The sequence below is a fragment of the Phacochoerus africanus genome, chromosome 8 (genome assembly GCF_016906955.1).
Source record: "Phacochoerus africanus isolate WHEZ1 chromosome 8, ROS_Pafr_v1, whole genome shotgun sequence".
Taxonomy (NCBI): Eukaryota; Metazoa; Chordata; class Mammalia; order Artiodactyla; family Suidae; genus Phacochoerus; species Phacochoerus africanus.
The window spans coordinates 2,753,949-2,768,708 of record NC_062551.1 but is presented as its reverse complement, the minus strand read 5'-3'; the positions used below and the strand labels follow the sequence as shown (position 1 = coordinate 2,768,708).

Genomic DNA, 14,760 nt, shown 5'->3' with positions numbered 1-14,760 from the left:
GAGCCACAACAGGAAATCCCTGGATATACTTTTTTACAGGGGGATTCTTTCTAGGGTTTATATTGAGATACGCCTCAACCTGAGCCCTAGGAGCCACAAAAGCTGTGATGTTCTGTCACTTACTTGCCAGAAGGCCCTGGGGTCTCCTGAATGCTGACCATGCACTGAAGACGAAGAAGAGGGCAGCAGCAAACACTCGGTGCTAACTGTGTGCACTGACCAAGCCAGTCCCAACGATCCCACGAGGCAGGTGTGATGACTGGCCTCATTGTACAGATGAGGAAAACGAAGCCCAGAGCGGTGGAACCACTTGCCCAAGGTCACACAGCATAGAGTGGAAGAGCCGGGATTCGCGGCCCGGCTGGGAATAAATTCAGAAGGGAAGGAAGTCTATCCAGACTTCAAGAACAAGGAAACCCAGAAGTGGTTATCGAGGGGGTCCCTCTGAACCCCTCTTCAAGTATCATGAGTGACCCTTGTCACCCTCGTGGCCGTGGCAGCTCCTTCCAGCCTGCAGACCTGATGGGAAACAGCAGGACCGCGCTCGGCCAGGTACAGAGGTGTCCGGGAGGGCAGTGATGCTGGGCCCCCAAAGCCGGCCTGGCCCCCACAGCTGCTGCCGGAAGCAGAGAGAGCTGGGTAGCGCTGAGCCTCCTGGTGCCAGAAGGGAACAGAGTGATGGAGGAGGCTGGCATGCAGCCAAGCTCGCTGGTGCGGGCACACCTGCCAAGGTGGGCTCTAGGGGCAGCCTGGGAACCGTGGGGAGTGAGGGCCTGTCCTCATCAAAACTAGAAAAGTGCAGACGTTTCCCCTACAGGGAAGGACGCCTGGGGAAAGTTCCAGAATCAGGGACCCGCACTATCCTTCTGGCTGGAACTGCCACCCTGTGATGAGGGGGTGGCTGGAGCCCTGAGCTGGTTCTGACTCCACTCTGAACACCTGGGGGCCCCAGGTGAGCCCCAGGGCTCCTGTCTGGCTTCAGTTCCCTCATCTCTGCAACGGGAGCAAAGCAAGCCCAGCCGCCGGGGTATCCGGGCAAACCCGACACCAGCATCCTGGCACAGGGCAACTGCGGTCCTTGACCGTGGCGCCCCGGCTCTCTCGGGATTTTCTAAAAGAGGGTTATGTTTTCACACACACACACACACACACACACACACACACGTGCACGCACGCGATTTCCAGTGGGGAAATTGTTAATATTTCATGAGGTTGTGGTTAAGCCAAGAACTGAATTCTCGGCCAAGGAAATCAAATTAAAAAACCCCAGGGGAAGGTGATTGAGAGGCACTGACAAGCCTCTCTAATACCTTCTCTGAAACTCAGTCTGCGCAGCGACACCCAGACTCTCGTGCTTTAGAGGCTTTTCAGCAGGATTTGAGCCTCTGTGTGCAGGCAGCATGCGTGCGGTGACATCGCCCTGCCCCATATTGACTGGACACGTCGGGGACACACAGCGATGCCCAGGAGAGCAGGGGGCATCTTTCTCAGCTGACTTTTTTTTTTTTTTTTTGGTGCCACATCTGCGTCACGTGGAAGTTCCCGGGCCAGGGATCAAACCTGCGCCAGATCAGCGACCCCAGCGCTACAGTGATAACCCCAGATTCTTCACCTGCTGGGCCACAGGAGAACGCCTCAGCTGACTCTCCCTGCCTCACTCACGCTCTCTTTTTAACCCAAAAGGATATATTCCATATAGCGACACAGAATACTACCGTACACGCTGAAGAACTATCTTGGGTGGAATATTTTGCGATTCAAAACCTTTTGGTCAAAAACTACCCGTTGACTCCTGGTGATTCTGCCTGCGAGGAGCCGCCTGAAGGAGGGGAGGTGGTTTGAAATGGGAAGTAAGAAATGCAGGGGCTGGGGGACAATTTGGGGAGGAAGCTTCTTGCACCCCCGCCCCCCAACACCTTGCTCTTGGCTTTTGGTTCTGCCCTTTGTTACGGCACAGCTTTACAGTGCATTAAAATCCCACGGCGGGAAGGACTTCTCGCCCACGAGCCATGTTTATTTCCGCTTTGCAGGTGTGGAAACTGAGATCCAGAAAGGGCACGCCCCCTTGCCCAGGACGACGCAGCCAGCTAGCGGCAGTGTCACTTCCAAAGGTCTGTGCAAGGCTCGTAAAGCCGTCCGCCCCTCCCCCAGGCTCGGGGGCTAAAAGCAAACAGCTGGGATGAAGCCTGCCTTGAAATAAATAGGTGCCAGCACCCAGCCCTCCCCAAGTCCTGAAGATTTCAGAGACACTGGTGAAGTTGCCCCAAGGAAAAACAAACAACCAACCCCCAGACATCTACCAGAAATGATCTGGTGCTTAAATGTGGCTTTGATGGTGTGCTGGGTTCTGCATTCATGAAACAGGGCATAGGCCTGATAGGCCGGCTGGGAGCGGGGCTGTGTCTGCTCTCACACCTGCCCGGGGCCGGGCCGAGGAGGTGATGGTGGGTCTCCCGGGGTGTGAAAGTAAACAGGGGGCGTTCTCTTTGCACGGTTCCTCACTTAATTACACCAATAAGAACTTGAAAGCAAGCCTAGCCATGGAGAATCGGTGATACCGATGTAATCTAAATACAGAAACTGGAAGGTCTCTAGCAGCTCGCTCGAAATATTTAACTAAGCCCACCAGCCTCCCAGGAACCGGGCTCCACAGCTGCGCAACAAAGGCTGTTGTGGTAATTCATTAGCTACATTTTTAAATGTAGGAACTCAAGGATATCACAGATTTTATAATTTCACATGGTTCCTATTCATTACCTGGCCCCAGACAGAGGAAAGCTGGTATAAGGATTTCTTCTTCTTCCTCCTCCTCTTCCTCCTCCTCCCCTTCTCCTCCCTTCCTCTTCCTCTTCGTCTTATACTTATTCTTAACGTATTTATTACGGTTGTCGAGATGCAGGCAAGTCTACTATGTAGGACTTCCAGGCAAATATCTTGCGGTGTTGACTCAGCTGAGAGGGCTGCCTTTTGTTCTCCTCCTTCCCATCACCACCGCTTTTTCTTCTTCTTGGAATGTGGTTGCACCAGATGGAGCTCTAGCAGCCTTTTTGGACCGCTAGACTTCTGAAAAAGCAGCTCATGAAGTGGACAGGAAAGACTTCTGCAGACCTGCAGGGAGCCGATGGCAGATTTCCTCCTTTAGCCCTTTCTCTTCCCGGAAAGCTATACCACTCCCCACATCAGCTACTGCAGCTCAAAGCCTAACTCTGCTGTCTCCTGCTTTGGTTGCCGCTAACCTCAGACAAGCCGCTCTGCACTCTCCCGTGCCTGACAGTCCTTGTCTAAAATGCAAGGATAACAAACTCACTGAGCTCTCAGCACTGCTCTGAAGATTAAGCACACACACGGAGAAGGAGTAGTGAGAGCTATGTGCACACATGTTAAAAAAGATACCGTCCCCCGACCCCGAGCAGAGGTGACACGCAGAGACTATCACATAGCTCCCGTTTCTTAGACTCTGGTACTTTCTTGGGTTTGTTTTTGTTTTCTTTTCTCCCGAGCCAGGTTTGTCACCTGTATGGCTGGTTATCGAGCTCAGCAATATGGTAAATTCTCTTTCCCTAAGTTGACCACGGGCACAAAATCCTACCCAGCACAGCCCTCAACCCCCAGCCTGCCCCATGCCACCGCAGCCAAGACCAAAAACGTGAATCCTGCCCCTGCCATCATCAGGATGGGAGAGTTCACTGTCGCCACGCCCTGTGACGGCGCCCAGCCTCTGAGACGGGCTCAGGAATTTGCAGAAGATTTAGGCCAGCTCCCCCGGGGCACCCGGTTTGTCTGAGCGCATCTGCCATCACACCCCCCACCCAGGACATGACACAAACCACTGCCTCTCACACAGGGTCTTCCCTGCCAGGACCCTCTCCCATCGCGAGCCAGAATTCTTTCTCACGAAACCCCTGCTTCCCCCTCTGGGTGACAGAGCAGGCGGGGTCTCACTCTGTGAAGACCCAGAGCCTCCCGCCCGCCCCAGGGACCTGGTGTTGGGCAACGTCCAGGGAGCCTGCCTCTAGGATGTTCCCTGAGCCTCTCGTGGGGTGGCCCTGATTGAGAAAGTCGCCATGAGTCGCGGGCCCTTCGCTTTTGTTTACTTCTTGAGAGCATCTGACATGCATGCTGGTCAGGGAGGCCTTCGTGCCTGCGAGAAGCAGCCAGGCTTCTTGGGGACTGCTTTCATTTGGGTTCCTTCCCAAGAAAGGCAGAGACAGCATTCAAGGGAAGAAGTCTGTTTAGCTGATGGTCCCGGGAGGAATCAGCAGACCAGCAGGGTAGGGAAACGGGGGCCGAGGGAGCCTGGAAACAGAGGGTCCCTGGGTTACTAAGCACCACTGAGCCACTGAGCTCAACCCTGTGCGCCAGGAAATCTCTAGGAGCCAGTGTAGACCAACACTCTGTTACCCTAGCAGAGGCCATGGGGTATTGATCAAAGGTGCCACACGTGCCTGTGTGTGTGTGTCTGTGTGTGCGATTCCCATGCTGGCAGAAAAATCCATGGAAGCCCCAGGCAAAGAAACACAGGGGCAGGACACACCGGGCTGCCCTTGCCCGGTCTTCTTGGGAGGCTGGCTGCCGCGTGAGACGCCCAGCAGCACTGCAGCCGAGCTGGAGGAGCCACGTGCTGGGGCTCCAACCCAGAGCCAGCTGGGCTCCCGGGTGGCAGCTCTAAGCGTGGACAAAAATCTTGTACGTCCAAGCCAACATCTGACCCCAGTCAAAGGCGGGATCCCTCGTGGGACCTTCCTGCATTCCTCACCCATACAGTCCTGAGCAACATAATGGGCCATTTTTGTCACTAAGTTTTGGGTAATTTGTTACACAGCAGGAATAACCAGAACAGAAGCAATACCCCCTGCCGCTCAGTGTGTTTCTGGTGACAATGCATTCTGCTCACTGAGACTATTCCACGAGCCCAGCCTCATGATAAAACCGCCCGACCTTTGAGAAAAACTCCACGCTGAATTTCCACTTCTGTCTGTTCCCCAGCAAAGCCTGGTGTCCGTCGTCCTCTGCATTTCAAGGGACACGGCTTTGGTGGCATTTGTCTCTTCTGAATATTCAGGGGAACCTGGGACAGCTCCTGGTACTGTTGAAGGGTCCCAACCTCAGCCTGGATTCCCTAAGGTGGGAGAAGTCCTAAAAGCCTTCTGATAAGCCAGATTCCCAGTCAGCTAGAGGTGGCAGGGCCTGCAGCTGCCCCCTCATCCCCCTGCACCAGTCTAAGGAGCTACCGTGCCCCACCCACGAGGGCGGGAGGTGGGGGCGGGTGCCTACATTATCCGCTTGCCCTCTTCTTCGGCTGGGTTCTCCCCAAGGTGCTTTGACTCGGCCAAAAACTAGCTACCACGCATCAGCTAACTCAGCATCCTCCGGTCTCCCGGTGTTTAAAACCTGGTACTCGCCTCCACGACCAAGAGGAGCGGGAGGCAGCTCTTGGACACGGAGGAGACGGCGTGCTCTCCCCAGAGCCCATCCTGGAAGGCTGGCTGCACCACTTCTCAGAAGTTGAAGGGGCAAGGCTGGGGGTGGGGGGGCCAGATTCCCCCCCCCACCCCACCCCAGGAGGGGCTGACCCTGAGACCTGGGCTCTGAAGGGCTATCAGTTTCACAGAAGCTGCCCAACCAGAACGCAGCCCCTGGGCCTCTGCCGCCACCCTGGGCAGGAAGCACAGGTGTAGCTGCTCCAGGAGCCAGTGCTGGAAGTCCTCCAGGTGGAGCCTCAGTTTCCCCCTCTGCGAAATGGGGAGGCTAACCGTTCTTCACAGGACTGTTAGCTAATCTGATGGGAAACAGATGCAGGTTCCGGGCACTGAGAGCAACAGGGTGAGCGTGGTGTCCTGAGGTGAAAAAGCTCCTGGCTCCTTCGACTCAACGACCCTGAAGAATCCAGCCCTGGCCTGGGCTCCCTGCTCAGCGCTTCCGGCCGTGACTATTACCATTACTGGGCTACCCTACAGCACCTGCTGTCGCTCAGCCCAGCGGCCCCAAGCCCTGCCGGCACAATCCAGGCCTCCTTGGCAGTGACGGGGTGATGAAGCCGCACTCCCAACCAGGACCCATCTCCCCAGGACTACAGAGCTTCCCCTCGGGCTGAGCACACGTAACCGAGCAGGGCCCCGTGGGGCTCCTGGGCACACAAGCCTTTCTGGGTCCCCCATTTCTTGTTCTTAGGAAATGGGCCTCATTCAGCCTCTGGGACCTTCCCTGAGTTCCAAGGGGCAGGTTCAGACAGGTGCTGATCTGGGAGGGAACGGGATGCAAAGGCAAGGGAATCATAAGAAACAAGAATAACAAGAAACAATAGGGCAGGACCCTGGTTCCCTCTCAAGGGATATGCGAAACAACACGGGCAGCTTATGCACCTAAAAGGTATATTCCTTCTGCGTCTTCTAGAAATGAATACTTTAAAACAGAACACCTTAGAGTCGTTCCTTGGGCTTCTCCCTGGCTTAATTTCACCCCAAACGCAATCACACATAAGTTAACGATTTAGGCATCCTGAGCACGACTGCCCGTGGGTTAAAGATTATTACGCAAGACGCTTTGCAGAAACTCTCCCAGTTTGTTCAAATCTCTCATCCTCACGCCCTTTCGCAAGTACTGTTATTCTCAGGGTCAGGCTGAGCGCTCCTGACTCCCGCTCTGACAGCTAAGATCCCCCTTAAGAAGGAAGAATGCATGTTTGTCCCATCCTGATTCCCATCTGAAAACTTATTTTTCTCCTTCGTACTCTAAAACCGCCTGCAGTTCTTCCCAACGGGAGGCACAGTCTTCAAGGCGTTCGCCTGCCCTTGGGACAGAGGCTGAATTTCGGCAACACAGACAGGGCTGCAAGCCACGGTGTTGGCCCTTCTCCCCCCCTCCACTCCCTCGCAGGCCCTCCTGCCTGCACAAGGAGTCTCTGGCCCCCCGAGGTCCCTGCGGTGGGGGGAGGGCTGAGTGATGCCTCACTGTCATCAGGCTCAGAGGCCCCGCGGTGGGGTCACGGGGAGCCTGGGGGAGGGGGGGGCATTGCCAGCAGGAGCCAGATCTAGGATGCCAGGCAGTGGAGAGCGGGTGCCTGCGGTGGGTGGGGGGGTCCCTTCCCGGTGGCAGCAGGGAGGGCTCCAGTGGGGAGCATCGCCTTTGGCAGGACCTGAGAGCGAGGGGCCAACCCGGGAAGCGGCGAGGGGGAGGCTGGAGGGACACCCCGGCGGGTGGGAAGCGCATTAGCCTCCGGGAGCCGCTGCCCCACTGCCGGCTCCCTCCCGGCTCTGCCCTGGCGGCGCCCCTTGCTTCCCACTTTCCCCTCCGCATTTCTGCCCCCTCCCTCCCCACCCCACCCCTCCGTGCCCGGACCCCTCCTCTGAGACTCACCCGCAGCGGCGTGCTGCCCTCCGTCCGCGGGGCTCTTGGGACGGGCGTCCCGCTGCCCTGGCCACGGTCCTCGCCCTTCTCCGGGCGCCCTCCGCCTTCCACTCCCCGACTCCCCTCCAGCCCCTGCTCGCCCTGCTCCGTCCCGTCCCGTAGGGTCCTTCCGCTCCCTGCGTCCCTTTCCGCTCCTCGCTCCACTGCGCCTCCCGGCCACTCGCGGCCGAGTTGCAGCCGCCCTCTCCCCGCACCCGCCTCCCGCGCCCGCCGCCCGCCCGGGGCAGTGGGTCCGGAACCGGGCTCGGGGGCCGGCGGCAGGTGCGGCGGTAGGTCTGGGTGCCCGGGGGCCCCCACTGCCGCCCCAGAGACTGCCTCCCCTGGTCCCCGAAGCAGAGCCCTACCGCGCATTTCCCTGTCGAGTGACAAGATTAAAAGCAGGAAGGAGGTCACACTGAACCTTGATTCAATCGCCCATCGGAGCTCGATATTAAAATTTTTAATTAAAAAGAGGGGAGAGAGTCCTAAGAATAAAAAGAGCTAAAGTGACAGACACTGCCATTGTGTCCTGTTTGCAGTTTTGGTTGGAAAGAGAAACGGCAGCGGCTTATTCAGACATCAGCGCCAAGTCCCTGACACTTGCTACTCTTGGTTGCAGACCCAGGGAACAAAGAGGCAAATAGCAGGGCCAACAGTGACCTGTGTGGACCTGCCCTGTTGCAGGCATGGACCTGACTGCCTCTGAGCTTTGTCCCTTATAAGAGCCCCCACTTACAGAGCCCCCCGGGGTTCAGAGCTCAGCTGGGCATGACAGAGCCACGAGTGGCCGGGTTCAAAGTCGCAGAAAACCAGAACCGAGGGCACAAGCGTTTCCATTAAGTGTCATCAGCCCTCACGGGGCAGCCCCCTGCCCCTTCCAGGTTTTACAATCCATGCCAATCACCACAGTGCGTGTGGGCAAGGCCGGCTCCAGGGCGGATGGTAAAGAAGCCCTAATTCTGACTTGGTATCTCCTCGGAGCGGGGTCTCCTGGTCAGTGTCAGTGGCTCTGATCTGGGTGGATACAAGACCAGCCTTCTAAGTCATTTCTCCTGGTGACGCTTGAAACTTGGGCAACAAACATTCACTGTTTTTGTACCAAGAGGGAACGAAAGAGTAATATTGCAAAGATTGCAAATACTGGGTTTTTTTTTTTTTTTTCCCCCAAGTAAATTAAACACGATGGGTTTCTGGGGCTGGGATGGAAGTATGTGCCACCTGGGGAATGCGGAATCTTGGGGCACTGCCCGTTTCCAGGCTCTGCAGCGGCAGAGAGCTGGTCGTTGTCCCGCCACCACGGGTGTGTGCAGCGTGGAATGAGGTCCTGTCAGAGCCTTTGGTCGCTGCCGCCTCGAAGAGAGGGTTAAGCACGGGTGGCCGTGGTACAGTTTTCACCCTTTAGATACACAACACGCCGGGGAGCTGAAATTCGCTTTATTTGGGGACGCAGTTGGCTCTTCCCTCCAGCGGTGGCGGTGGCACAGCCTTGACAGGACAGGCTGTGCTGCTCATTTCCCTGGAACCCAGCAGCCCCACGGCCACCCTGGCCTGGGTCTGCGACAGTCCCTTTGGAAGGGGGAGGCGGCCTCGGAAGCGTCTCTGCTGTTCCTCCAGCAAAACGGGCCAATCCAAGTCCTAGCTGCTTTGCTGCTTTGCTCTCATTCATTCCCCCTCGGCAACTGTGCGGAACTCGGGAGCTTAGAATAAAGAGGCGAGTTGGCAAAATTGCATAGATTTAGGTCCTCTCTGGCCAAAACACCTCTGTCCCTGGCGGCCCTGCCGGCTCTGAAAAAGCGCGGGGGATGGGCGCCAGCAGGTCGACCTCCTGCCCCTCTTTGTCACGACTGCAGCTCCCCTCCCCATCTGTCGTGAGGGGAGGTACATTCGGCTGGAAAAATGCTCAGTTCCGCCAGATCACGATGCTGTTGCTGCTTTGACTGAATTGGTCAAGCAGTTTAATTAAAGCTGGCAGGCTAATAGCCCCTCACGGCCAGGACTGCAGCCGGCCTGCCGTGGTCCTGCAGAAAAGCCTCTATTTCACCAGCAAAACAGGGCTCTGCCTGGGGGTCGGGGTGAGGCTTGGTTTGAGAACACCATCATTTCATAGAAAAAAAAAAAAGAGAGAGAGAGAAAGAGGCAGGCAAAATCACTTGGTCAACAGGAAAATCAATTTATAAATGATCGTATATTCTATAAACTTTCCCATTTCCAGATTCTTAAAATCTGAGTTTGGGGAGTATTTTATTTTATTACTTTTTAAATCACACACTGAGGAACAGGAGGAGAACATTCTGTCATCAGTGTCTCGTGAAGGGTGCATTTCACGTGAGATGCTCGACGCTCTTCCTTAAACCTCTGTGCCAGGAGTTTAATATCTGAGCCTCAGATGCAGTCATTGCTGCGCTCCCGCTGCACTGACGGAAATGCAAGTCTTAAGGGCACCGCTAAACTCGTGACGTTGTGAGGTATCTGGACGGGCCCTGGGGGGCCGGGCAGGAAAAGATAGAACAAGCAGAATGACTAAGCACCTTCTGTGTGCAGCCCCCTGGGGGTCCCTGCGCCGCCTCAGCCTCATCCATCCCTCTGTGTCTGCTCCTCGGAGGGGCCGGGGAGCCCAGGCACATCTCCACTAGGTTCCAGAGGGATCCGGGGCTCTGGTGGGCAGCTACCATTCTGGGCCCGCAGCTCGACAGAAAAGCCCTGGCCACCAGCAGCCTGGATATCACTTCCCTCCCCTTCACCCCAGCCCCATAACCATGATCACCCCCTGAACCTCCGGGTCCTCAGACGCCCCAGGGGGAGAGTGTTGCCTGCACACGTGTGGTTATCCTGCGGGGTCTGCAGCCCCGGGCGAGCATTCCAGCCCATCACACACCAGGCGCACCCTCTTGCTAAGGACCAGGGCCAAGGGCTAGGAGATCCCTGCGCTCTGAGCTTGCAGTGTGACTGAGGAGACAGGACAGGGAGGGAGAAGTGGGGTCGCAGGCGGGGAAGACAAGGCAGTTCGTGCGAGTTCCACACCCAGAAACCCTCAGGAGACTCCCCCTGAACCAGCCCAGGAGGCCCAGGAGGCCTTCCCAGCAGAGCCTAGGCTGTCTGGGCCGCAGAAAATTCAGAGGTGGAGCGAGAGAGCAGAGGCATCTGAGACAACTGACAAAACGATGGGCTTAAAAAAAAAAAGTCCAAATGCAACAATTTACATCACAAAGGCAAAATGCAGAAGTGAGTTACAAGGCTCTAAAGAAGAAGCTGGAAAACTGACACAGCTGTGCGTCTGTTTAGGGGAATTCCTTTTCCCCCCTCTGGCACACGCGTGCACACACACACACACACACACACACACACAGGGGCACACGAGCCAGTCTCCCCCAGGCAGCACCCCAGAAGCAATGCCAGCCTGGCTGCTTCCGCCCTCATCCACAGAACAAGCTCCATGCCCCCGCCCCCCACAAGGGGCCGGTGCTGCTTAGGTGGATTTGGCGGGTCACCTGTCCCAGGTCACCTGGCCAGCTCCTGCTGGCGGTGGTGGGTCAGCTCTGCTTGGGGCCACACCTTCCCCTGGCTGCGGAGACGCACTGAACGGGCGTGTCCGCTCGACTTGGGTCTCCTGGGTGGTGTAAGTTCTGAATTCCTCCATAGGACTCGTAAATCCTTCCTCAATCCCTCCCGCCTGAGAGCAAGCCCCCTAAATCCAATCAATTAACAGCCCAGAAAGTCTGAACGAAAACTAGATGTCGGCTTCTAAGCCCCCAGCCCCAGGCTTCTAAGCCACCAGCACCGCAGGTCTGTAGGAAGCCGCGCTGGGCGGACGCAAACGGGTCACGGAGAAGCGCATGTGTGACATGAAAATACGTCCGTGACAGACACTGTTAGGTGGAAAAAAAAAAAAAAAAAAACAGGTTCCAAACTAGCCATGCGAGAGGGTTCCACCAGCTTCTAAAACGGTGTGTTCTGGGAGTGTTTGAACAGGTAGGACTGGCGCAGGGAGGGCTGGGGCCACCAAACGCTGCCTTTAGTCACTCGGGGGAGACCCTGGGAGGGCACTCTTTTAAATGTCTTTTGAATATTTTTTTGGGATGATTACATTTTCAACATGAATACTTTTTCATGATAATAATAATAATAATAATAATAATAGAAAAACAGCTAAGCTATTTTCATTTAGCACCGTTGGTGAGTAAGAAATACCTGATTTTCTAGGTAAATCCGTTGAGACAGAAAGCAGAGTGGGGGGAGAGCGCTCCAGAGAAACCGCGCAAGGAGTCTGGGCTTTTCTTTCTGAATGATGCCAACAGTGCGAATGGGCTGAATGCTGCCGGATTAGTCACTTTAACGGGGTGAATTTTCTGTCATGCAGATTTTGCCTCAGTTGGGAAAAAAAAGTGCCTGATGCTCTTTCATAGAACACACCACCTGATGAAGTTATATCTGCTCATCGCCAAGTTGGGTCTTTGGTGATTTCCCTGATTTGGAAACAGGCATGTAGATCAGAAGACTGGTTGGTCCTGAGGTAGGGGGCAGGGGGGGGGGGAGCCTCTGGTTTTGTGTAGAGCACAGCAAGGGGCTGGAGGCGAATGGGATTCAGCGAATCCATCACCAAGAGTCCTTGCGGGTCAAAAAGACAGTGTTCTAAAGAACGAAACCTCTCTGTGCAAGACATGTGGTCATTTTCTTAGAGATGGTGCAGATCTTAGCTCAATATAAAAGGGCTAGCCTGGTGGCCATTGAAACCAGACCTTCTAGAACCTTCTTCGCTCTGCCTCGCTCTTGTTTCCATCCCTTAGAGCACTGAAATGATTTAAAGGAAGTAAATCTTAAAGAGGAGAACATTGTCACGTGAGCGTGTAGAGCTGGGGAGGTAATGGCTTAAAGCTGAGCATCAAGATTCTCAGCGGGGAAATGACGAGAACGCATCCGCGGAAGCATGGAGCCCCGCCCGGCGGGGGGTGACAGATTGTCGGTGACGTGTTGCGTGGGAGGCTCACCTCCCGGGGACAGTCCCTCATCCCACCCTCAGGAGACGCAGCATGAGGTGGACAGACAGACACCTGATGGAGCAGCTCGCCCAAACCTCGGCCCCAAAGGCCTCCCTTCCCCAGGGGTGCGCACACGCGGCTCGGCTCACGGAGGGCACGTCTACACCAGAGCGTTTTTGGAAGTCGGCAATGCGGGACACGAACCAAGCCTCGGCCACGCTCAGCCTCAGCGGGGCTGATTCATCGCCCTGGTCCAGCCACGCTAACGTGGGGGTGGGGGCGGCTCGCAGAGGGAGGGTGGAAATCGCCAAGAGAGGATGGAGGGAATGTCCATCCATGGCTGTCCTGATTTCTTGGGAACCCCATTTCCAGCCTACCCGGCGGCGCTTTCTTCCCAATTCTCTCCCCCTCCCCCCTCCCTCCCGCGGTCCCTCTCTCCCCTTGAGGAGGTCCAGCTGGAGAGAGACGGCTCTCTGAGTTCAGTTGGTGCAGACAGGACTAAAGTAAACAGACTGGTCACCGGGCAGGCAGTTAGCAGCCTTTGGACAGATGATCAGCGCTGGGCTGGTGGCGGACCACACACGCGAAGCCCCCTCGGACCACACAGGCATCGCCTGCCCGGCCTGCCTCCCCGCACGCACGCACGCACGCACACGGGCCTCACCTCCCCACGCAGTTTCCTCTGGGCCCTGGGAGGCCGGAGAAGCATCCAGACACCCGAGTGGAGCCCAGACAACCAGGTCGTGGGCGCCTGGACTTTGGGGTCACACGCTCTGTGGGTGGCACCCCTGAAGGCCTCGGTTTCCCAATCTGTGAGCTGGGGCCATGGCAGTGTCGGGTGTGCAGGGTGTATGGAGCCTGCATCCAGCCCCATCACTGGCCCCCTGGGCCCCTCCTTACCCCTGTCTCCCCACCTTTCTGAGGCACTGCACAAAGATGTGCTGAATGCTGGGCATGCCTCTCCTGCCCTTTGTCCAGAAAGCTTGGCCAACAGGAGTCGCTGGTCACAAGACGATAGCTGTGCCCCCTCCAGCCAAGCCACCCTCCCCTCCCGTGGGCACAAGGTGGGCAGGAACCGCAGGGTGTTCGGTGTCTGCCCCCACTGCTCAGCCCTCCTTCACCCCAGACTGTGCCCCCATGTCCCAGGGGGCTCCCGCATTCCCGGACACCTCCCTAACAAGGGGTCCCCGTGCCTTGGAAGGGGCCCCACTCCTCAGACTCACCCAGTTTATAGCGATGGTGCCCCTGGGGTGATGGGGCGGTGCAGGCGCGTTTCCATCCCGGTGACACCCAGACACCGCTCCGGGGTGGGGTGCGTGGCCTCGGGCGGGCCGGCCCCCTCTGCAGCTCTGTTCGGTGCCCAGCGCGGCCGGCGCTGAGCAGGGCCATCTGTCTTCATTACCCGGTTTATCTGGGGCGGTGAGCCACGGGGGGCTGTCATGGCTGAGAGAAGCCTTGATCTATTGGCAGATGTGCTTTGGAGGCCCGTCAAGGTTGCACTCCGTCCCCTCCAGGTCAGAGCGAGGCGAATGGCAGTCCCGAGCCGCCCTCTGGGATGGGGGTTTTCAGTCCTGGGGCTCGAGGAGACTCCTGGGGAGAATCAGGTGCGAGCGGAGGCTTTGAGCTTGGACCTGCAGCCCACTCCATCTCCTGCCACCGTCCAGTCTGTTTTTACTGAGCACCTACTATGAGGGGTCAGCGGCCCAGGCTCCCAGGACTCAGGGATGTGCACCAAACACAGAGGCCTTGTCACCTGGAGGGAGAAGCAGACAAGAAGCCGGTGTTCATGAGACTCGCAGAGAACGAGCAGAAGACCCAGGACCCCTAGACGGGATGGTGGGAGCAGAGCCAGCGGTCAGAGCCGCAGAAGCCAGAAACTTCTGGGAATGCCGTCACGTGACCGTCCCCTTGTGACTCTGGGTCAAACTCCCAGGTCCAGGCCCTGGTCCCTGAGGCGCCTGCGCTCAGTTTCCTCATCTGGAAAGTGGGACCATGGTGGCTTTGGGATGGAGCGAGCTCACGCAGCAGGGCCCAGGGAGCCCCGTTAGCGCCGACTCGTTGGAGCCCTGGGTGGAGACGGCCCTGTGTCTTGGGCAGGGGGAGCCATCTGGGCTCACCCCTCGGGGCTCTTTCTCCCATGCCGCCCCGTTCCTTGGGATGGTACCTAGTGACAAGCGAATAACGATGAGGGTGAGAATGGCTTTCCATGGAGGAGCGACCTGGAAATCATTTTCGTGCAAAAACGTGCCTTGAAAACATCAAGAGGGGGAACGGAGCAATTCTAACACGGGAGGAATGACCCAGCCAGAGAAGGAAGGACGCGCAGAATTCCTCCAAGAAGCGTGAGGGCCGTTGTTTCCATGCTGGCGCCTCCGCTCCTAAGAACTTCCGGTTGGAT

At 56.9% G+C, this 14,760-nt stretch overlaps 1 protein-coding gene across 1 annotated transcript in view; it reads right to left on the bottom strand.

The window, feature by feature from the left end:
* The window catches only part of LOC125132435 (collagen alpha-1(I) chain-like), a 210,619-nt gene extending 202,861 nt beyond the window's left edge, over positions 1–7,758 (bottom strand). Inside the window, exon 1 of the mRNA XM_047789665.1 lies at positions 7,357–7,758. Coding sequence (XP_047645621.1) covers positions 7,357–7,758 — 402 coding nt within the window. The remainder of the gene's footprint in view (positions 1–7,356) is intronic.
* Positions 7,759–14,760: the final 7,002 nt, after the last annotated feature.